The sequence below is a fragment of the Boleophthalmus pectinirostris genome, unplaced genomic scaffold, assembly GCF_026225935.1.
Source record: "Boleophthalmus pectinirostris isolate CB_2022bp ecotype Guang Dong unplaced genomic scaffold, ASM2622593v1 HiC_scaffold_1, whole genome shotgun sequence".
Lineage (NCBI taxonomy): Eukaryota > Metazoa > Chordata > Actinopteri > Gobiiformes > Gobiidae > Boleophthalmus > Boleophthalmus pectinirostris.
Window position 1 is genome coordinate 2,491,500 of NW_026570970.1, and position 24,374 is coordinate 2,515,873.

The window sequence follows — 24,374 nt, forward strand, 5'->3', positions numbered from 1 at the left end:
CCAGGACTAAACTAGGACTCAACCTGGACTAAAACAGGACTAAAACAGGACTAAACCAGGACTGAACCAGGACTGAACCAGGACTCAACCTGGACTAAAACAGGACTAAACCAGGACTGAACCAGGACTAAAACAGGACTAAACCAGGACTGAACCAGGACTAAACTAGGACTCAACCAGGACTAAAACAGGACTAAACCAGGACTAACAGGACTAAACTAGGACTAAAACTGAACCAGGACTAAAACAGGACTAAACCAGGACTAAAGTAGGACTGAACCAGGACTAAAGAAGAACTAAACCAGGACTAAACCAGGACTAAACTAGGACTAAACCAGGACTAAAGCAGGACTAAACCAGGACTAAAACAGGACTAAACCAGGGCTAAAGCAGGACTGAACCAGGACTAAAACAGGACTAAAGCAGGTCTACACCAGGACTAAACCTGGACCAAACCTGGACTAAAGCAGGATTAATCCAAATGTAAATCATCACTAAGACAGAACTAAACCAGGACTAAGATAGGACTAAATCAGGTCAAACCAGAACTACACGTGGACTAAACCTGAACTAAACCTGGACTAAACCAGGACTAAACTTTTATTAATTCAGGGCTAAAGCAGGACTAAAACAGGACTGAACCAGGACTAAACCAGGACTAAAACAGGATTCAACCAGGACAAAGACAGATCTAAACCTGGACTAAGACAGGACCGAATCGGGACTAAGACAGGACTAACCAAGGTCAAACCAGAACTACACCAGGACTAAACCTGGACTAAACCCTAAACTTTGACTAATCCAGGGCCCACCTTCGACTTCATGACATCACAAGGTGGATCAGAACATTCTCAGTTTTGTAGACGTAGACAGACTCATAATAAAGTGACTCCAGGTCGTGTTTTTGATGCGGTCATGACCTGAAGTTGACTCGAGTCTGTGTTTTGGTTGACCTGTTGTGTCTCTCCTCCTCTTCCTCCTCAGACCCGCCCTCCGCCCCCCCGGACGTGACGGGCCTGTCCGAACGCCCCGCCCACCTCGCCGACCGCGCCCAGGTCCTGTCCGTCAGAGGCGTCTCCCGCGGCAACAACCACGTCGTCATGGAGACCGCTGATGGTGAGGACAAAGAAGTTTCTACTCGCTGATGTTATTACACTGTGCAGATGTTTAAAGGTTTATCGCCGGGTTTTACTGAAATTCTGACGAGGGCAGGAAGTGACAGTTCGCTAAAAAGTTTGAACGATTGATCAGCTGGTTTCACTTGGTGGAAACCGTGTGACCTCGCAGCATTAGGATTCGTTCGTTCGACAGTAGACAGGTATTTTTTTATTTAACCAATCGCTGCTGTTTGGTCGTGACATTTGTAATGTCGATGGGTCGAGCTCAGTGAGTCATGATTCCAAATCCGTGTGTCACTTCGTTCATTTGTTTTTCAAAATAAAACCAAAAATAAGAAAATGAAAAAAGAAGTTTTCTTCATTATTTGTCTCCAAAACCAAAATGAAAAAACAGATAATGATTCAATTTTTCAGTTTTCGACTTTTTGTTTAAATGAAAAATGGAAAAAACGGATAACAGGACGTTTCCCGTTTACGTGACTTTCGTGACTGCGATGCCGAACTGAACCAGGACTGGACCAGGTCCGGAACCAGAGCCGGACTCCGAGCTTTGACTCTGAGCCTCTGCGGGTCCGAGCCTGATCCCGTCAGTCGAGTCGGTCTGGTCTGTCTCAGTCCCGGTCTGGTCCCGGTCTCAGTCCTGGCCTCGGTCTCGGTCTCAGTCCCGAGTCCCGGTCTGGTCCTGGTCTGATCCTGTCTGTCTGGTCTGGTCTGGTCTGGTCTGATCCTGTCCCTGGTCTGATCCTGTCTGTCTGGTCTCAGTCTGGTCTGGTCGAGTCCCGAGTCCCGGTCTGTCCTGGTCTGATCCTGGTCTGATCCTGGTCTGATCCTGGTCTGGTCTGGTCCCGGACCTGGATCAGTCCTGGTTCAGTCACATAAACTGGAAACGTTCGTTCTCCGTTTTTTCCATTTTTCATTTAAATTTCAATTCGAGTCAATGAAGAGAAACATTGTTTTGTGCTTCTGTCTTTACTTCTTGACCCCATCTGCTTTTTGTGACGTTGCCGTGTCCAGTGTTGTAGGAGTAACAGATTACAAGTACCGGAGTTAAGTAATCAGAGTACAAATGATGAGTAACTGTATTCAGTTACAGTTACTGTTTTCAGTGAGTGGTAAAATTGGATTACAGTTACTTTGTTGAAATAAATGGATTAAACAGAGGGATTTTAACTGTTTTCACATTTTGGGCTAAATCCCCCCTTTTTTTTTTCTTTTTTTCGGTAATTCCACTCATTGCCGGAAACTAAACCAGGTCTAAACTAGATCTAAACTAGATCTAAACCAGGTCTAAACTAGATCTAAACTAGATCTAAACCAGGTCTAAACCAGGTCTAAACCAGGTCTAAACCAGGTCTAAAACCAGGTCTAAAACCAGGTCTAAACCAGGACTAAAACCAGGTCTAAACCAGGTCTAAAACCAGGTTTAAACTAGATCTAAACCAGGTCTAAACCAGGTCTAAAACCAGGTCTAAACCAGGTCTAAAACCAGGTTTAAACTAAAAACCAGGTCTAAACCAGGTCTAAACTAGATCTAGAAACCAGGTCTAAACCAGGTCTAAACCAGGTCTAAACCAGGAAACCAGGTCTAAACCAGGTCTAAACTGAACTAAACCAGGATCTAAACCAGGTCTAAACCAGGACTAAATCCTGCTGTGTGGACGTGTTTCTTCGTTTTCTATCAATAATATTTTTAATTTGGTTCAGTAAAATCTGGACTTTTTATTTTCTTTTAGCAAATAAAACATTTTATGTGAAGATTTCCTCGTCTTTGTTTCTCTACAGCAAATCGAGTAATCCAAAGTAATCAGATTACATTACTCACTTTAAGTAATTTAATGGATTCTGTTACAAACTACATTTTGGAGTGTGTAATCTGTAATCTGTAGGGGATTACATTTTAAAAGTAAACTTCCCAACACTGGCCGTGACGTCGTCTGAACCCAGCAATTGTGTAACTGTCTGGTTTGCTCTGCCTGGAATGTTCCGCAGTGTGACTTTAAACAGCTTTACTTCACATTTATTCAATCGCGGGTGAATTTAACTCTCAAAAACGCCTCGAAAAACCTCATTGTGACTGTGAGCGGGGGGTCGCCTCTCCACAGATCTGACCTGGAACTTGGTCCGGTTTGGTCTCCACGAAGACAGAGAATGTTTTAATGTCACACTGGGAAACGTTCCAGACAAAGTGGTTAAAAAAAAGGAGCATTGTGTAACTTTTCCAGTGGAGATGTTATCAGAGTGGAGGTGTGGTCCTTGCGCCCTCTGCTGAATTTTTTTCTCCGTAGATCTTGGCTTGTCGTCGCAAAGTTAATGGTCGGTTTTTGGTTTGGATCCAAGCGGAGCGCTGACCGTCTGCTCGCGCTGGCGCCGAGCCGGGCTGACCCCTCTGTTGCCACGGTAACAGAGGCTCTATTTTCCGCAGAATAAAAATACTCCCCCGAACCGTGACGACTCCGGTGACATTAATGAGCAAAGCAGCAGGTCCTGTGCCCAAAAACACCGAACTCACAGCTCGGAGGGAATAAACGAAGCCCTCGAACAAGAAACGACACTGTAATAATGTGGGACGTGATGCTAACAGGAGGCACTGCTCTGTCTGAAGCTGTGTTTTAACAGACTTTATTTTTCGGACGATAAGACACACTTAAAATCCTTTAATTTTCTCAAAACTCGACAGTGCTGCTTATGTTTTAATTCCGGTTGTGTTTACGGACCTCGAACCGATTTCCTGTGGTGCACGACGCTCAAAAAACTGTCAAACTGTTTTAGCACGACTTTTGTAAACTACGAAGACGCACCGCTGATGGATTGTCGGAAAACGGCGACCGACGTCACGAGCCTCGTGGAGTAAAAAGCAAAGTTTAGTTTTGGGTCGGCATTTATGAAATCAGTAAAACTACAGGGAACAAACTAGATCTAAACCAGGTCTAAACCAGGTCTAAACCAGGTCTAAAACCAGGTCTAAACTAGATCTAAACCAGGTCTAAAACCAATTCTAAACTAGATCGAAACTAGATCGAAACCAGGTCTAAACCAGGTCTAAACCAGGTCTAAACTAGATCTAAACCAGGTCTAAAACCAGGTTCTAAACTAGATCGAAACTAGATCGAACCAGGTCTAAACCAGGTCTAAAACCAGGTCTAAACTAGATCTAAACCAGGTCTAAACTAGATCTAAACCAGGTCTAAACCAGGTCTAAAACCAGGTCTAAACTAGATCTAAACCAGGTCTAAACCAGGTCTAAACTAGATCTAAACCAGGTCTAAACCAGGTCTAAACTAGATCTAAACCAGAACTAAAACCAGGTCTAAACCAGATCTAAACCAGGTCTAAACCAGTCTAAACCAGGTCTAAACTAGATCTAAACCAGAACTAAACCAGGTCTAAAACCAGGTTAAAACCAGGTCTAAACCAGGTCTAAACTAGATCTAAACCAGGTCTAAACCAGGTCTAAACCAGGTCTAAAACCAGGTCTAACCAGGGTCTAAAACCAGGTCTAAACGAGACTAAACCAGGACTAAACCAGGTCTAAAAACCAGGTCTAAAACCAGGTCTAAACCAGGACTAAAACCAGGTCTAAACCAGAACTAAAACCAGGTCTAAACCAGGTCTAAACTAGATCTAAACCAGGTCTAAAACCAGGTCTAAACTAGATCTAAACCAGGTCTAAACCAGGTCTAAAACCAGGTCTAAACTAGATCTAAACCAGGTCTTAAACCAGGTCTAAAACCAGGTCTAAATCAGAACTAAAACCAGGTCTAAACCAGGTCTAAAACCAATTCTAAACTAGATCGAAACTAGATCGAAACCAGGTCTAAACCAGGTCTAAACCAGAACTAAAACCAGGTCTAAAACCAGGTCTAAACTAGAGCTAAACCAGGCCTAAACCGGGACTAAAACAGGACTAAAACAGGATTTAACAGGACTAAATCATCCTGTGTGGACGTGTCTCCTCGTCTTTCCGGGTTATTAGTCGCTCTGGATTATAAGTCACTGTCATTAAATGGTCTATTTTCGAACTTTTTTTTAATTTTAAATAAACCGCGTGGGACTTTAAAGGAAACCCAACAGTGTGATGGGTGAGTGGTTTTGTTTGTTTGTTCGTTCACGGTGACTCTGGGCTTTGTTCAGTTGTGGCGTGTAGGGAGTAGTGTCTGTCGCTGGATTGTCGGCGTGTTCACAGTGACTCAGTTGTTCAGTCGTGTCTGGAAGCGGCACGTTGCGCTCGTGGCTTTTTCGGTTCGTTCCTCACATTTTTAGCTCTTTTTATTGTTCTGTAAACGCTATAATCACCCGCAACAACAGCTTAACGTGTTTTATAAGTTTCAGTTTTGCTGCTAAGTCGCTCCCCCTTCAGAGCGCCATCACAACACAATCACCGCGCGTCCCCTCTAACGAATCTAGTGCGGTTTTCTGTCACGTTTTTGTATTATTCATGGAGAATTTTCGTGTTTACTGTCGTATTTATGGAGAAATCTCGTACAGAGAGATCGCTAGATTACTCAAACACACGTGGATGTCTCTAAAACCTCTTCAGACATGTTTTTATTAGACGATGGAACGTTAAAACATGGGAGAAAGCTCCAAAAATATCTCCTCTTTAAGCACAGTTCTCCATTCATCTCGACAGAAATTCTAATCTCGGTAAACGAAATTTCAGTTTTGTCCATCGTTATCGGTCATTTTTGACATTTTAAAACTTTCGTGTAGGGAGGGTGTGTCTGGGACCAACGGATTGTCGGCGTGTTCACAGTGACTCAGTTGTTCAGTCGTGTCTAGAAGCGGCACGTCGCGCTCGTTGCTTTTTTCAGTTCGTTCCTCCGTTCCGTTCCTCGTCGGCGTGGAGTGATGAGTGTCTGTGGGTGTGTTTCGTTGTGCGGTCGCTGTCTGCTCCGTGTGTGTTTGCGGCTTTGTAGTTTACTAGATTGTGCTGCGCGGGCGTTTTTTGATGCGGTTAGAGTCTTAAGACCGCGTCTAATGACCCGGAAAATACGGTAACTCCGTTGTGACACAACACTTTCAGTACACGAATGAAAAAAAGTTTGTCTTTCTCTTGATTCGAGTGGTTACAGCAAACACAGAATTGAGGCATTTTGGCGCAGAGTCCCCGGAGTTAAAGGAGATTAAACGAGAACATCATCGTCTTCCACTGAGTCGTGTCCTTTAGTCCGACAGAAGCTGTGAACCGCCTCAGCGACACAAGGAAAGAGCTGTTTTTATCAGAGACATTAGTTTATGCAAATGAGTCATGTGGTTTTAAGTTTAGTTTCTGTCTCAAATGTCGTCCGGTCGTTTCGTTTAAAGGTTGTATGGAGGATTTTTTTTTTGTTTCAAATTGTCAATGAAAGTTTAAAATACCATTACAGAGACGCAGCAGCTTTGTAATTATAATGATCAAAAAAAAAAAAAGAATGAAAATCTATCAACTGTGGACGTGTTGAGGACAGATAAACATCAGCCAATAGAAAACAAGGCTCCCTCATTTTCTACTGGCTGTTAGGTTGTCAATCAAACTCCCTAGTGTAACTGACCCGTCGGCGCGCGGGGATTATGTGGTTTATGCAGCGGTTCTTAGAGGCTTTTTCAAACTGTCGCTTCCTCGCATTTCACACAAAGTTTGTTGAGATGTCGGACGAGAATCCACGACCAGTTCGCCGCAAAAGAAAGTCGGTATTTGAGGTCGCTGAAAGAAGAAGAGAAGGAGAAAAGGAGCGAAGACAAACTGAGGTGATTCTTGGAGATTCCTTCCACCGATGGTGCGACTGAAGCAGACGAAGGGTCTAAAAACTGACGCGTCGGTCGATAAATTACCTCTAGACAGGAAACGTCAACAGTGATTCTGAACGCGCACGAGGACGGTCGCTGTATTTCTCTTCCCTTAAAAAAATCCTCTATACAACCTTTAATGCGCCTTATAATCCGCTGCGACTTATATATGAAAACAGACGAGAGAATTCAACATTATTGATATTGCGCCTTATGGTCTGAAAAATACGGTAATAGGTCTTTTTTTGTTGAAACTCCTGATCCACACGCTCCCTTTACGTCCATTTTGTGTTTTTTTCTTGGGTTTTCAGACGATCTTAAAACATGTCTGTGAGTTATTGCTGACGCGTGCACTGTGTCACCGTGGTAACTGCTGAACATTCCTCCACGGGCAAACAGGCAGAACCCACCCACGATGATGTCACTGTAAAGTATCAGCCGGGCCTACAGAAACACGCCCAGTACACAAACCCCGACGGCTTTCCTACACGGACCGTTTCTTCAGCCATAAGTCATATTCACTTAAACTAAGAATAATTTATTAGAGTTTTTTTGTGGGTAGATTTTTTTTTTTTTAGCATATTTTAAAGACCTGGAGTTGTTGTTGTTGTTTTTTTTTTGTTTCATTCACACATGTTTGAGTAACTCTTTATTATTCGTCTGAAACAAAACACAACTCCAGGTTTGTTTGAAAACTACGTTATAACATAAATCAGAAAAGAGTCTAATATACTGTAGAACCTTTAAGTGCTGTTCTGTTGTTTGTGTATCATTTTAACTTAAAACTTTACTTTTTTCAGCGCACGCACGTTGTTTGTTTCACTTTTGTCCCTCTGGTGGTGTTGAGGAATCAGACCAGCGACCCTGTGGTGGTGGACTCTGCTCTGCACCACTCACTCTCCTCTCACTCTCCTGTCACGAGGGCTGAACTGTTCAAAATAAAAACAAATAGACTTTTTTTTTTGTCACCGGTTCTGTTCATTGTTTTTCTGGACAGAGTTTCTGGGTCGGGGGTCGGAGGGGCCGGGTTGGGGACCACAGGGTCAAGTGGAGGAGTTCAAGTCTGTCGGGGTCTTGTTCTGGAGTGAGGGGAGGACGGAGCGGGAGATTGACAGGTGGACAGGTGCGGCGTGGGCAGTGATGCGGTCGCTGTATCGGACCGTTGTGGTGGAGAGGAGCTGAGTCTGGATTTACTGTCTGTGTCCGTTCCTCCCCTCACCTCTGGTCATGAGCTCTGGGTAATGACCGAAAGGACCAGATCAACGATACTCGCTCCCTTATGCCGGTCGTACACTGTGCGATATTGTCGGTCGTGTCACTCAGCCCCAGCTTAAACTGTACGACCAAATCACAGGGTTTAAAAGTTCACAGCTCACGAATCCTGTTCTCACACTGAAACGAAAACCGATGCTCGGATTGCGACTTGCAGCGACCGACTGGACACTTGTACGTTTTTGACATAAAAACCGGAGTTGTCAAAGAATTGTTTAACTTCCACGGAAGTAGAAACACCACAGATGTGCGGAAACACAATGCTGAGCCGCTTCTGCGTCCGCGCATGCGCAGTCTGCCAGATTCTGGCAAATCGGCTCGTCGTGAACAACTTCAACAGAGCGAAAATCCTCACGAGAGGCGACTAGTTAAACAAGTCTGATTTTCTTGCGACCTACGAATGTCGATCGGGAGCTGGTCGTGAGTCATTAATCGGTTTTCTTTACCCCATGTAAACTACGAAGCCGACGACACCAAAAAGCCAAACTCGCCCGATCCCCAAAACAGTCGCACGAGCGAAAAATCGGTTCAAAAAGGGTCAAAAATCGCACAGTGTCGCCTGGCCTTAGAGACAGAGTGAGGAGCTCAGTCACACGGGAGGAGCTCAGAGGGGAGGGCATCTGTCCTCCATCTCTCACTGGGAGGAGGCCCCAGGGAAGAGCCAGGACACACTGGAGGGACGATGTCTCTGGACTGGACTGGGAACACCTCAGGTCCCCCCAGAAGAGCTGGAGGAAGTGTTGGAGTCCCTACTTAGACTGTTTAGACCCGACTCCCAATAAGTGAAAGAAAATGGATGGATGGACAGGGGAAAAAAAAAGGAAACAAGAATGTGAAGAACCAGAAAATCAATCAGAGAAACTTTATTCATAGAACTGTTTACAATTATCCTGATTAATGAGTCGGTTTTCACTTTGTGGAAACCGTGTGACCTCGCAGCATTAGGAATCGTTCTCCCTCTCTCTCTCAGTAGGCGGATACTTTTTTTATTTAACCAGTCGCTGCTGTTTGGTCGTGACGTTTGTAATGCTCCAAATCCTGTAGGAAGAAGAACAATAACGTCTTTCCCCGAGATGAAATTCACCAAACATTCTCTTTATTCAGGCTTTAAATCCTCGATCTCGGGAATTGGGAATCCAACACAGAATGTCTGACTCTTGGCTGATTGACCAGTGCGAGGGCTACAACTTCTGGGGTTTTTGCGAACCATCTAGTGTTTTCTGATTCCTGACCCAGTCACTGGAGAGAAATGACGAGGTGGAGCCAGCCTGGCTCGTTTACAACACTCCAGGAAAGTGCCAAAGTGCTTCATGTCCAAATCCACTCAATATAAAAACACACAAAACGTTAAACAATGAAATAAAACTAAGTGTTCAAAGTGTTACTGCAGAACTGAGTGTTAAAAACCAGTTTGAAAAGATGAGTTTTGATATTTAAGCAGGTCAAAGTTACATAGGAGTCTGAAATCTTGAACAACAGCTCCACAACAGTTCAGCCCTCTTCACTCTCCACTCTTCCTCTCGTCCTCTCCTCCTCCTTCACTCCTCCCCCTCTCCTCCTTCACTCCTCCCCCTCTCCTCTTCAGCTCCATATTTGTGATGGTCCCATGTTTCCTTCATCCGTCCGCTCTCATTGTGTAGGTGTCCCGGTCCACAGTCGCGTCTCCTCCAAAATCCAGCAGCTTCTCAACACGCTGAAGAGACCCAAGCGCCCGCCGCTGCCCGACTTCTTTGTGGATGATTTTGAGGATCTGTTGGATGGTAAGATAAAAACAAAAAACAAAACAAAAAAAACAGGATTGTAACGAGAAATAACGAGAAATAACAAGTTCTGAGCCGGTGTGAGGAGTTGGGAAGATGAATCACAAAAAATAAGGTCTTAAAGGGGATGGACCCGATTTATTTTCACGTGGTGAAGTAAAAAAAGAAATGCCCCGGGACGGAGCTTTTCTAAAAGCAGCTGCTGGGGTCGAGTCGGGTGAGCAGATGGAGATGAACCAAATGTGGGGCAGCTCCTCTCTTTAAGTGGGACGGTTACGTTTATATATTTTTTTTTCTTTTTTTGTTGCTTCTGAACAAGACGCCTTCAGTTCAGTCCAGTTTTTATTAAGAACTCATAATATCTGGTTCAGACTCTTAAACATTTCCTTCAAAATTCTAGTAACAAAGCAGTAAAGATTTCCTCCAAAACCACATTTATTTCTACAGCACATTTCAAAAAACAAAGCCGTTTCCAAAGTGCTGCACAAAAATCAGAAAATGACGACAACAAAAAAATAAAAAAATCGGTAAAATTTGGCCACACCAGTCCTAAAACAATAAAAGTAAAAAACATAAAAATTAAAAACTAGCAATAAATAAAATCCACGTATCGTTCGTTCATTCGTTTTTCAAAATAAAATCAAAAATAAGAAAAAGAAAAAACAACAATTTTCTTCATTATTTGTCTCCAAAACCAAAATGAAAAAACAGATATTGATTCTTTTTTTTTTTTTTTCTTCAGTTTTCGATTTTGTGTTTAAATGAAAAAGGGAAAAAACGGATAATGGTCTAAACCAGGTCTAAACCAGGTCTAAACCAGGTCTAAACCAGGTCTAAACCAGGTCTAAACCAGGACTAAACCAGGTCTAAACCAGGACTAAACCAGGTCTAAAACCAGGAACTAAACCAGGTCTAAACCAGGTCTAAACCAGGACTAACCAGGACTAAACCAGGTCTAAACCAGGTCTAAACCAGGACTAAACCAGGACTAAAACCAGGTCTAAACCAGGACTAAACCAGGACTAAACCAGGTCTAAACCAGGTCTAAACCAGGACTAAACCAGGACTCTAAACAGGTCTAAACCAGGTCTAAACCAGGACTAAAACCAGGACTAAACCAGGACTAAACCAGGTCTAAACCAGGACTAAACCAGGACTAAACCAGGTCTAAACCAGGTCTAAACCAGGTCTAAACCAGAAACCAAACCAGGACTGAACCAGGTCTAAACCAGGTCTAAACCAGGACTAAACCAGGTAAACAGGGTCTAAACTAACCACTAAACCAGGACTAAACCAGGACTCTAAACCAGGACTACCAGAACTAAACAGGACTAAAACCAGGTCTAAACCAGGTCTAAACCAGGAAACCAGGACTAAACCAGGAAACCAGAACTAAACCAGGACTAAACCAGGACTGAACCAGGATTAAACGAGAACTAAACCAGGACTGAACCAGGTCTAAACCAGGTCTAAACCAGGACTAAACCAGGACTAAACCAGGACTGAACCAGGATTAAACGAGAACTAAACCAGGACTGAACCAGGTCTAAACCAGGTCTAAACCAGGACTGAACCAGGATTAAACGAGAACTAAACCAGGACTGAACCAGGTCTAAACCAGGTCTAAACCAGGTCTAAACAAGAACTGAACCAGAACTAAACCAGAACTAAACCAGGACTGAACCAAGACTGAAACAAGACTGAAACAGGACTAAACCAGGTCTAAACCAGGTCTAAACCAGGACTAAACCAGGTCTAAACCAGGACTGAACCAGGACTGAACCAGGACTGAACCAGGACTGAACCAGGATTAAACGAGAACTAAACCAGGACTGAACCAGGTCTAAACCAGGTCTAAACCAGGACTAAACCTAGAATGTGTGATCCAGGATTTGTGTTGAAAATATTGTTCAGACTCTCACAAAGCAGAACATCTGGTCAAAGTCGGACCTTTAACAAAACGCTCCAGGTCAGAGAAAGACGACCGGGTCGGGTCCGGGTGTCGGCGGTGGGCGACGGGGCAGTGCCAGGTCCATGCAGTGATCGGGGGGGAAAGCTCCGGAAACAGAAGGTCCTGCCCTGTCCAAACCCGAGGTCCGGTCCAGCTCCCCACGTGGATCTGGGCAGGACGAGGCCGAGCGGAGGAGGGAGCGAGCCGGACCTGGAGCTCTGAGCCAGAACACGACCGGGAAGCACAGGAAAACACAGAGAATCAATTAAAGAGTGCACCAGAAACCGAGAAAAACAGCAGCAGTGTTAAACTAAACCTTTAGAAGTTGGTAGTTATGATGAGTCAAAGAAATAGTTTTTGTGAAAATATGCCAAAAATACTGTAGGAAGAACTCCAAAAACACTAGAATCATCTTAATTTCAACACTGGAATTCCCAATCTTTGCTAATCAAACAATAAAAGGAGCTGTTAACTAGAAAACTACCACCACATGACATCACAAGGTGGAACAGAGCATTTTGAGCTTTGGGGATGTGGACAGACTCATAATAAAGGATAATAAATGTTTATTTCTAAAGCTCTTTTAAAAAATAATGTTTACAAAGTGCTGTACAAGCGGCAAAGAACAACACAAAAAGAATAAAAATAGAAAACAGAAAGTACAAAAACAGATGCAAACAATCCAATAAATTATAAATAAATAAATAAATAAAGAGAAATGGAATAAAAATGAATAAGGAATAAAAATAAGCTAAAGCCAGTTAAAGGAAGGCCAACCGATAAAAATGAGTCTTAAGAAGAGATTTAAAAGATGATGTTGGTGGTGCGAGTCTTATCTCCTCAGGCAGGTCCTTCCAAAGCTGAGAAGCTTGGACTGAAAAGGCTCCATCACCTTCGTCCGGAGCCTGGACTTTGGAACAACCACAGGGACCCGAGGATCTAAGACTGAAGAGGAACAACCACAGGGACCTGAGGATCTAAGACTGAAGAGGAACAACAGGACCTGAGGATCTAAGGCTGAAGAAGGAACAACAGGGACCTGAAGGATCTAAGCTGAAGAAGAACACAGGGACCTAAGGATCTAGGACTGAAGAGGAACAACAGAGACCTGAGGAACTAAGGCTGATGAAGAACAACAGGGACCTAAGGATCTAAGACTGAAGAGGAACAGCTACAGGGACCTGAGGATCTAAGACTGAAGAGGAACAACAGGGACCTGAGGATCTAAGGCTGAAGAAGAACGGCCACAGGGACCTGAGGATCTAAGGCTGAAGAGGAACAGCCACAGGGACCTGAGGATCTAAGGCTGAAGAAGAACGGCCACAGGGACCTGAGGATCTAAGACTGAAGAAGAACGACCACAGGGACCTGAGGATCTAAAGGCTGAAGAGGAACGGCCACAGGGACCTGAGGATCTAAAGGCTGAAGAGGAACAACAGGGACCTGAGGATCTAAGGCTGAAGAACAACCACAAGGACCTGCCTGAGGATCTAAGGCTCATACGGGGTTAAATGTTCTGAAATATAACTTGGTGCAAAACCTAAACAAGCTTTAAAAGTGATCTGTAAAATCTTCAAATCGATTCTAAAACACACAAGATCCAGTGAAGCGAAGTAAACCCAGGGTCATGTGTTGATGTTTGTTAAACCAGTGAGGAACTGAGCTGCTGCTTCTGAACCAGTCGGAAACAGGAGATGAATTTGGAGTCGAGGCCAGAAAGGAGGGCGTTTCAATCATCTAAATGGGAGAAGATGAGCGTGTGGATGAGTTTTTCCAGATCAGAGCGGGAGAGGATAGTTTTGATTTTGCTGATTGTGCAGAGGTGAAGAAAACAGGATTGGGCGACTTTTTGATGCGAAGGTCGAAGTTGAGTTGAGAGTCAAATATAACGCGGAGGTTTCTGGCAGCAGGGGAGATGTTGGACCAAGATTATTGCTGATATGAGTTGATTAAAATGATTTCAGATTTGGAGCTGTTGAGTCGTACAAAGTTCTGTCCTGGGGCAAAAGCTTTTACTTTATTACGTGAAAATATCTGGTTCAAACTCTTTAATCTGTTTATTTTCAGTGACTGACCTAATTATGAATATTTTTGTTATTTTCATCTCCATACCATCGCCATACCAGTCCCTAAACCTCGCCTTTTTCTTACAGCGCCAAGTCCGACATGGTGGGACCCTCGTTAACGATGTATTTACATTTATGTGTGTTACTAACCGTGCGTGTCTCCCTCCAGTCCAGCAGGGGGACCCGGACCAGCCCAGGCCGGAGGGGCAGCAGACGAGCCCGCTGGAGGGGGAGGCGCTGGGGGTGGGCAGCGGCTGGCCTCCCTCGCTGACCGCCGCCCTGCAGAGGTGGGGCACGACGCAGCCCAAAGCCCCCTGCCTCACCGCCCTGGACACGGCGGGAAAACCCGTCTACACGCTCACCTACGGTACGGGATCGAGAATTACACTTTTGTTTTATTTGATCTTTTTTTAACGATGGTTTTTACAAGTGTTCGTGGATTAAATTAACCAAAATTAAATTATATTGAAGTGGAACTAAACTCTAAATCAACTTTCTTGCTTCTTCACTGTGTATATAATGTTTTAATAGTGTTGCCTTTTGTTCCTAATATTTATATTTTTAACAGTTTCAGCGCAAAATATGTAAATGTGGAGCTTTCTGGTCAAAAATATATATATATAAAAAAAAAAAGTGGCCACTGTTAAATTTCCAGTAGTTGGTGACATCACACAGCACTGCCCTGATTATAGCCAGGTTTTGTGATCCCCTTTAGTCCTCCAGACCCTGCCTGTCACTCTCCCCTTTAGTCCTGTAGACCCCGTCACTTTTCCCTTTAGTCCTCTAGACCCCATCACTCTTCCCTTCAGTCCTCTAGACCCTGTCACTCTCCTCTTTAGTCCTCTAGACCCTGTCACTCTCCCCTTTAGTCCTGTATACCCCGCCCGTCACTCTCCCCCTTTAGTCCTGTAGACCCCGTCACTTTTCCCTTTAGTCCTCTAGACCCCATCACTCTTCCCTTTAGTCCTCTAGACCCTGTCACTCTTCCCTTTAGTCCTCTAGACCCTGTCACTCTTCCCTTTAGTCCTATAGACCCCATCACTCTCCCCTTTAGTCCTGTAGACCACCTCACTCTCCCCTTCAGTCCTCTAGACCCTGTCACTTTCCCGTCCCATTTAGTCCCCCAGACCCCGTCACTTTCCCCTTTAGTCCTCCAGACCCCCTTACTCTCCCCTTTAGTACTCTAGACCCCCTCACTCTCCCTTTAGTCCTATAATTACTTTTTATTTCATTTTTGTGTCATTTTCTTTTTTCTTTTACATGCTTCTTTTTGCACCACTCGATTTTGGAGCAGCACCTTTTTTTTTTCATTTGAACAAATAGAAATAAAAAAAGACTAAAGGGGGTTCAGATCCTTTAGTCCACATCAGGACCGTTGGTGTTTTTCTTCCGTGTGTGACTTTTTCATGTTTTTTTGCAGGTAAACTGTGGACTCGCAGTCAGAAATTGGCCTACACACTCATGAACAAACTGAGCTCCAGGAACGAGCCGCTGCTGCTGCCCGGAGACAGAGTAAGACTCAGATTTAGTTGTTTAGTAGGTTGTATAGAGGATTTTCCAAGGAACAGAAATCCAGCGACTGTTTGTCCTTTTTCAAATGTTGCGCATGTGTGAAACCACCTCCCCTCCCCCACAGCTCCTACGTAGAAACGCCTCCTCCCTCCTCCTCCTTACGCCACAAACAGGTTTGTTTACAGCCGCTGCACATGACTTGTAAACAACTAACTACAGTGTTGGTTAGACAAGACGGAGAAGTGAGGAGCAGGGGGAAGAGTGGATCGGGCAGCGGGGAGAGGAGCAGGAAAGGGGAGCAGAGAAGGTTGCGCGGAGATTCAGTGTGAATGAACTAACTACAACACGCAGCAGCAGGTGGACTCTTTCTTTGCCTTGAAAATTACGTTTTCAGACATAGGATATCGCTTTCGTGTCCTGAAAAACGTTTGTGTCGCTCTTGGAAATAAAGTAGGTTTTCATAATAAGCAGAAGTTTCCTGTCCAGGAGTAATTTGTGGACCAGTGGTTCAGTCTTTAGACCCTTCGTCTGCTTCAGTCGCGCCATCGCTGGAATGAATCTTCAAGAATCACCTTAGTTTGGCTTCGCTGCTTTTCCCCTTGTCTTCTTCTTTCAGCGACCTCAAAAACGGACTTTCTTTTGCGGCGAACTGCTCCTGGATTCTTGTCGTCATTGAAACAAAGTTTGTGCGAACTGCGAGCAAGATATAGGTCAAAAAAAGAACTGTTGCGTTGGTGGAGTAAACAGCGTCTGTGCGTCTTGCGTCTGTGGACTGTGTGACAGTCGTACGTAAACCACGTACCGGCGGCGCAGGCAAGTCAGTTACACTAGAAACGTAGGGAGTTTGATTGACAGCCTGTCAGCTCACAGATAACGAGGCAGTGTCGTTATCTATTGGCAAATGTTTAGCCCCACCACGTCCAGAGTTGATGAATTTTTATTCTCTTTTTTTTGGTCATCATAATTACAAGGCTCCTGCATCTATAATCTATCACTGACAATTTGAAACACAAAAAAATCCTCCATACAACCTTTAAGGACTTTTTATAACAGACGTGTGAGTAAAAGTTAAAGTTTTTCACACAGTCAGTCAAATGTACATTGTTAAAAAGTTGTAATGGTTGAGTTCTTGGGTCCAGTCACTCCAAGGATAATTTAATCAAAAGGGAAATCTGGCCTCTTGTCACACTGTAGAATCTGAAACCCTCCCATAGAAGTGTCCTGATCTTTACTCTGTTCTGTCTGCAGGTGGCGCTGGTGTTCCCCAACAGTGACCCGGTCATGTTCATGGTGGCGTTTTACGGTTGTCTCCTGGCAGAGCTCATCCCCGTGCCCATCGAAGTGCCCCTCACCAAAAAGGTAAACCACCTGCTGCTGTGCCCGTCCTCATGTTTTTCACGCTTTTAAAATGATAAAACTCAGGTTCGGCGCTTTTAAAAGGTCCATATTACACTTTTTATTTATTTTTTTTAACCCTCACACTCTCCTCGGGGTCATATTGACCTGAAGAATTTTTTTTTTTCTTTCCCACACTCTTGGGGGGGTCAATCAGGCCCAAAAATTTATTTTCTCACCTGGCGAGAATTTATTTGAAAATAAACAGGAGGGTTTCAGTCACGTGATCACGATGACGAATTTCAGGTGGAGGGCAGGAAGTGAAGACAAACACGACAAACAAACACGACTCTGGAGAACACAGATATGGAGAAGAGTTCTTATTGTCAGGATTTAGAGCCAGTAACGAGGCAAAAGTACGAGCAGTTAGTCGACAAATATATTGGACGTGACCCTGATCTTATTGAAAATGAGAGAATTTTCGACTGAAGTAAAAGATTTGCCGACAATCGAGGCAGAGGAGATCACCAACTATTGAACTCTTCAGACGTCGTTCTACACCAGACAACAGATGAAGGCAAAGTACAAAAGTTTGGAGGCATAGAACTTTTTTTGTCAGTGGATGGATCCTCAACCTCGGTGCAAAACGCCTAAATGATGATTATGGTTTGGTCTTGGCCGGGGTGAGTGTTTCTCTTATTTTATGTGTATAGACGTTATGGAAAAACTGCAGTGTATCAGCAGTGACCTCGATCTGAACTATTTAATGTCAACAAACGCCTTTAGTCGTTAATGATTCGTTTATGTTTAGGTAAACCACAAAAAACAATTTATCTTTGTAACAAACCTTTGTCGAAGTGTCACCGCAGACACGAGCATTAGTGAATTCTGCTCCTCCCGACCGCAAACAGGTTTGTAATCCACTTTTTACGGCGTTGTTCTGTCGGCTTTTCCCATTTCTGACCTTTGTGTTCGACTATATTCGGTTCTCCAAAAAAAAAGCTTTTCCTTCTCTCGGTTAGAACGATTGGCACAGACGTAAACTACACAACACATCGGCATTTTCCTCCAGTCAGTTCACTTCCTGCCCTCCGTCTGATTTTGACAAACGTCGCCCTGTGACGTCACGTGAAACCCAGATATTAGCGGTGCATTACATACGTCACAATACGTCAGCGAAAGATTAAATAAAAAAAGTACCCACCTGCCGTTGAGTGAACAAATCCTAATGCTGCGAGGTCAGACAGTTTCTACGAAGTGAAACTGACTGATGAATCACACTAGCTACTGTATAACCAAAGGAGGAACGATTTGACAGTTAAAATAGATTTGACAGTCAGATTCTACTTTGATGGTGTTTTCTTTTTTAAAAGTAAACTACTCTCTTTTAATGTCATACTGAGAGAAAATCACACTGCTCTGAGGCCTCGACCGTTAGTGGCGCTGAGGGAAATTAGTTTGGGCCCTAAGAAGCTGAGTACTGTTGATCTGGTCGTTGTTCCTCTTTAAACTTTTGTCTTTCTTACCTTGATAGTTGTTGGATACATTTTTCAAGGAAGAATGTTTATCCTTTTCTTATCGTCTCTATTCTCGCTTGCGTCACAAACCAGGAAAACGTTTGGCAACATCCCGCCGAAGTCAACTTCCTTTGGGTTCTCTTCGCTGTAGTAAATCTGACAAAATGTAGGAAAAATGAAAAAAATGCCCCCGTTTTCTTCTTCTCCATGTCGGTGTCGTGTTCCGTTACGTTCGGTTGATCAACAATTCCAACCATCCCTCAGTTTTCATCTTTTCCCCACTGACGCGCGACTCCGAGGACACTGGGTTCATGTGATTAGAAGAGACGAGGCGCCAAATTACATGCGTGTGCCGTGTTTATTTTACCTCTGATCACATTTACTTCAGTGATTTCGATGGAGGGTGACCAGAATTTCAAAATCAAAAACTGGAACACACTCGGTTTGTGGTGGTTGGTAATAAAAAAGTTGTGAAACGAGTGCGTAAGGAAAATTGTTCTGCACTCGGTGAGTCAGTATAGTCACATTTTCTTCGGGGTTTGGTCGTTTTTTTTGCAGCATTTGTGTATTTTACCGAAACAAATGAATAATAATACCGAAACAAACGGATCAAAATGGTCAAATTGGTTTAGCCCAGTGTCAGGAGGTACAGCGGGAGTTGTCCTTGCGTGTTTCCAAACGTCTTCCTGGTTGTCACTCCTTACTCCGGCCAGCAGAGGGCGCCAGACACTTAATTTAAGTGGAAAGTTTGAAAGGGCAAGTGCAATATTTTATTTAGTAATGAATGACAAATCCAGCGTTTTCCAAACATGTGAAATGGAGGTGAGTAAAGCCGTACCGTTTTGTTTAAAAAGTTTTACATTTGACCCAAAAATATTGACTTGTTTACTGATGTTTTTTGGCGGATGTGGTCGACCGCGTGCACTTTTACAATCCCTTAAATCCCCGACTGTGTGTGCAGGACGCGGGCAGTCAGCAGATGGGTTTCTTACTGGGCAGTTGTGGCGTGAGTCTGGCCCTGACCACAGACGCCTGTCAGAAGGGTCTGCCCAAAGCCCAGACCGGAGAGGTGGCCACGTTTAAAGGTACATGACACTTTCAGGTACAATGTGTTTAAAAGTATGCCACGTTTAAAAGTATGCCACGTTTAAAGGTATGCAAAGGTACAATGTTTAAAAGTATGCCACGTTTAAAAGGTATGCCATGTTTAAAGTATGCCACGTTTAAAGGTGCAACATGTTTAAAAGTATGCCACGTTTAAAGGTATGCCACGTTTAAAGGTACAATATGTTTAAAAGTATGCCACGTTTAAAGGTACAATATGTTTTAAAGGTATGCCACGTTTAAAGGTACAATATGTTTAAAAGTATGCCACGTTTAAAGGTACAATATGTTTAAAAGTATGCCACGTTTAAAGGTTTAAAGTATGCCACGTTTAAAGGTACATGTTTAAAGATATGCCATGTTTAAAGGTACACTTAAAGTTGCGGTACCAGCACTGTTTGGTCACGTACAAATCTGTGGAATACAAACATGCACATAAATTGTGACAGTTTGCAAAGGGGATGAATAATTTTGGACATGCCACTTTTTGATCAAATGTAAATAAAAACTGAGAAATATCACATTCCACATTAATCTTCTCGTACATCGTCTTATCTTCTGGGAAACGTCTGTGTCATTTCCAAACAAGAAAAAACTTGCTGGTTGAGTAAAAGTAACTTTAAGTCCAAATTTTCCTGGAGTTTGAATAATTTTACATTTGACTGTATCATGATCTGATCTTTTTGTAAAATTAAAATGTAAAAATGACTTGACTTTTCATGAATTTGAATTAGATCTTTTTAGTCATTATTTCTCAGATGTTGTCAGATTTAGTCCAGTTCTTGTTCCTCTGATGATGTTTTGTTTCAGGTTGGCCTCGGCTGCTCTGGTTTGTGACCGACGGGAAACACGTGGTGAAGCCGCCCAAAGACTGGCACCCGCCCGTCCGAGAAGCCAACAACGACATCGCCTACATCGAGGTCAGTCCGTGCTCCAGGCTCAGACCGGACCCTGGTCCAGGCTCAGGCCGGACCCTGGTCCAGGCTCAGACCGGACCCTGGTCCAGGGTCAGACTCTGATCCAGGCTCAGACTCTGGTCCAGGCTCAGACTCTGGTCCAGGGTCAGACTCTGGTCCAGGCTCAGACTCTGGTCCAGGCTCAGACTCTGGTCCAGGGTCAGACTCTGGTCCAGGCTCAGACTCTGGTCCAGGGTCAGACTCTGGTCCAGGGTTCAGGCTCAGACTCTGATCCAGGGTCAGACTCTGATCCAGGGTCAGACTCTGGTCCAGGGTCAGACTCTGGTCCAGGCTCAGACTCTGGTCCAGGCTCAGACTCTGGTCCAGGGTTCAGGCTCAGACTCTGGTCCAGGGTCAGACTCTGGTCCAGGCTCAGACTCTGGTCCAGGCTCAGACTCTGGTCCAGGCTCAGACTTTGGTCCAGGCTCAGACTCTGGTCCAGGGTTCAGGCTCAGACTCTGGTCCAGGGTCAGACTCTGGTCCAGGGTTCAGACTCTGGTCCAGGGTCAGACTCTGGTCCAGGCTCAGACTCTGGTCCAGGCTCAGACTCTGGTCCAGGGTTCAGGCTCAGACTCTGGTCCAGGGTCAGACTCTGGTCCAGGGTCAGACTCTGGTTCAGGTCAGACTCTGGTCCAGGCTCAGACTCTGGTCCAGGGTTCAGGCTCAGACTCTGGTCCAGGGTTCAGGCTCAGACTCTGGTCCAGGGTTCAGGCTCAGACTCTGGTCCAGGATCAGACTCTGGTCCAGGCTCAGACTCTGGTCCAGGCTCAGACTCTGGTCCAGGGTCAGACTCTGGTCCAGTGTGTAACAGTGGTGTTTGTGTCCAGTACAAGACGAGTAAAGAGGGCAGTACGATGGGCGTGAGCGTGTCTCAGGCGGCCATGTTGTCTCACTGTCAGTCCCTGTCACAGTCCTGCAGCTACACTGAAGGTCAGACACTTTCATTCAAATCTGTTTTCACCGTCTGTTTGGGTTTTATTATCTCTGAAACAGATGTATATTTGTACTACATGATATTTTATTTTCCTCAATATGAGCTTTGGCAGGAAATCTGCAGCAGGAAAACATCTGTCAGGATTTTTTCATGAGTCATTTATTTGATGCAGGAGACGAATCTTCCTCCAGACGCGACACAGAACAAAGTTTTGATTCTGTCGTGTTGATTTTACAACTGTTTTAATGAAAACAATTCATCAAATATTTTTTCAAAAATCTATTTATTTACACCCACCAGCTCCACCTCCTCGTCTCCATGGAGATTTATTGATTTGCCTGGAATGTTCCACAATACAGCATTTATTCATCTGTACAGCAGGTATATGAAGTATAAGTGTTTTGAGTCAGAGATGTTCATTTTGTCGTCTTATGTACTTTAACTTCTTGGGTTCTTTTTAGAGACAATACAGTCTGTGTTGTCTTTAAAAAGAACCCAAGAAGTTTCAGGTGTTTTTTTTTGCTCTAAACTAGGGCTGGGCAAAAATAAAAAATCTTATTCTCATGTGATTAATCATGATTAATCACATGTTATACGCAAAACCAATAAATGAATTCAAAAGTCACGTACAGCGACTTTTATTGTAAATGTAAATGAAAGTGCCACATCTGTAGCAGAACATTTCTTTATACATCAGCAGGACACTCGTCTCTAAAGTCCATGTTCTATTATTGTATTTGGAGAATCTCACTCAAAAAAAGAACAAATGTCAGTGCAGTTTTTCCACTATTTAGAATTTGACTTAATGAACTGAATTACGATGGAAGAGTGCTGGACTACACGGCGGTGCCCCTGAAAGCTCTTGGTGCTCTACGTGCTCTGTGTCATGTACATCTGACATGTTGCGTCTGACGTGTTGCCGAAGCCTCTCCACTTGTTTCGTTGAATGATTTGTCAACATCAGCAGAGTGTGTTGCATTTAGGTGATATTTCAGACTCGTGAAACTGCGGTAATAAGACAAACCGTGTGTCATTTGTTCATTCGTTTTTCAATATAAAACCAAAAAAATAAGAAAACGAAAAAACAACAGTTTTCTTCGTTATTTGCCTCCAAAACCAAAATGAAAAAACGGATAACGGCCGTTTCCCGTTTACGTGACTTTCGTGACTGCGATGCCGAACTTTTGCACCGCGTACGGAACTGAACCAGGACTGATCCAGGTCCGGGACTGAGACCGGGACTGAGACCGGGACCAGTGGTCCGAGTGGTTCTGTGTCATCGTCTGTGCGCTGGTTCCGTGCGGGAAAAGTGAGAATGTTCTGTGGACTACAGGTCCGGACGAGCTGCTCCGGTCCTCCACACTCAAGAACCACGACTGGTTCCGAGGTGGAGCAAAACATCAAACTGACACTTTCACACCAACGAAAACAAACCGAACTAAGAGCTTTTGGTTCAAATGGACCAGGTCCAGGACCAGACCGGGACCAGACCGGAGGCTCAGAGCCCACGGCAGGGCCGGAGCTCGAAGCTCAGGCTCGGAGTCAAAGCTCGGAGTCCACTCTGGTCCTGCTCTAGTCCCGGTCTGGTCTCGGACCTGGATCCGTCCTGGTTTAGTCCGTACGCGGTGCAAAAGTTGACGTAAGTCACGTAAACGGGAAACGGCCGTTATCCGTTTTTTCCATTCTTCATTTAAACACAAAATCGAAAACTGAAAAAACAAATCGTTATCCGTTTTTTCATTTTGGTTTTGGAGGCAAATAACGAAGAAAACTGTTGTTTTTTCGTTTTCTTATTTTTTGGTTTTATATTGAAAAACGAATGAACGAATGATACACAGATTTAAGACAGTTCAGTGTTGCAGTTTTACAAATGACTTTGTGTCGACTGCACCGTCTGGAAGAACTTTAAAATGAAAATGGCCGTGTAAAAGTTCCTCACCCTTCTCCATGTTTGTTTATCCCACTTTGTTTCTCTGTGTTTCCTGTGAGCGCCGCAGCAGTAAGAAACACTCTAGACTCGCTCACGACCTCTTCAAAATAAAAGCCAGTGAACAACAGACGTTTACAATAAAAAATAAATAATAAAAACTGCATTAAGGGGAGAAAAATAAAGATGCATTTTTACTGTGAGTGGGATTTCCAGACGTGTAGTTCAGTCTGACGCGATCCCCTGCCCGTCTCCACGATAGATAAACTGTATAGTGGAACTTTTTAGACAAAAATCTCCATGGAAACAAGACGGTTTTACTTTTACATAACAGTTTTATCCTCTAGAGTCTCCTCCAAACTCTCCTCGTCTCCTCCTCCTCCTCCGACTCTGCGTCCGTCAGGATTACAGAGCCACAGCGGGAAAAGTGCAGAGGACACGATTTCAAACTGTGTTTTTTTTTTCCAGGCGAGACCATCACCAACGTCCTGGATTTCAAACGAGAGGCCGGATTATGGCACGGCGTCCTGACGGTGAGAAGCACACCAGATAATTCAACAGTTCATGTAAAAGTTTGAGTCTGACACGAGCTCAGGGACGTGGAAACGATGTGATAATCCTGAAACATGAGGCGCTTTTTTTACACAAGTCCTGGTTGAGTTCTGATTTAGACCTGGTTTAATCCGGTGCTTCTTCAGTCCGGGTTTAGTTCTTGAAATTTCTCTGATCTGGGGAAGATTTTAAAACTTATATCACGTTATTCATCTTGTTTTCAGATTTATTATCGACTTATTAGTTCTGAGATCCTTCATTTTTGTCTAGAGGTCGTTTATTTTAAGAGAACTTGTCAAGTAAAATGATCTTGCTGCATGGACAGATCATTTCTCTACTTTTAAGTCATTTTCATATAGATTTAAGTTTTTATGTTACATTTTTTGGCAGTGTAGGCTGAGTGCTGGTTAAATAGTTTTGCGATTATGTGCCATGTTAAGGCTCATTCAGTCCGGGGCGTCCAGGCTGTCGGCGTCAGAAGTTGAAAATGCTGAACTCTTGGACTTTTGAACGAGCGTCCAGAGACGAAGCAACGTTATTATCCAGAAGAAAGAGAAAGACCCGAGAACCAGAGCCACAAACATTAGCAGAGAATAAATATATA

General features: G+C 43.9%; 1 protein-coding gene across 1 annotated transcript in view; it reads left to right on the forward strand.

The window, feature by feature from the left end:
- dip2a (disco-interacting protein 2 homolog A) overlaps window positions 1-24,374 on the forward strand; it is a 162,159-nt gene that overhangs the window by 91,940 nt on the left and 45,845 nt on the right. Inside the window, exons 6-14 of the mRNA XM_055148771.1 lie at window positions 985-1,116; window positions 9,797-9,916; window positions 14,103-14,300; window positions 15,354-15,445; window positions 16,694-16,804; window positions 19,259-19,382; window positions 20,212-20,321; window positions 21,185-21,287; window positions 23,687-23,751. Of these exons, the coding sequence (XP_055004746.1) occupies window positions 985-1,116; window positions 9,797-9,916; window positions 14,103-14,300; window positions 15,354-15,445; window positions 16,694-16,804; window positions 19,259-19,382; window positions 20,212-20,321; window positions 21,185-21,287; window positions 23,687-23,751 (1,055 nt within the window). The remainder of the gene's footprint in view (window positions 1-984; window positions 1,117-9,796; window positions 9,917-14,102; window positions 14,301-15,353; window positions 15,446-16,693; window positions 16,805-19,258; window positions 19,383-20,211; window positions 20,322-21,184; window positions 21,288-23,686; window positions 23,752-24,374) is intronic.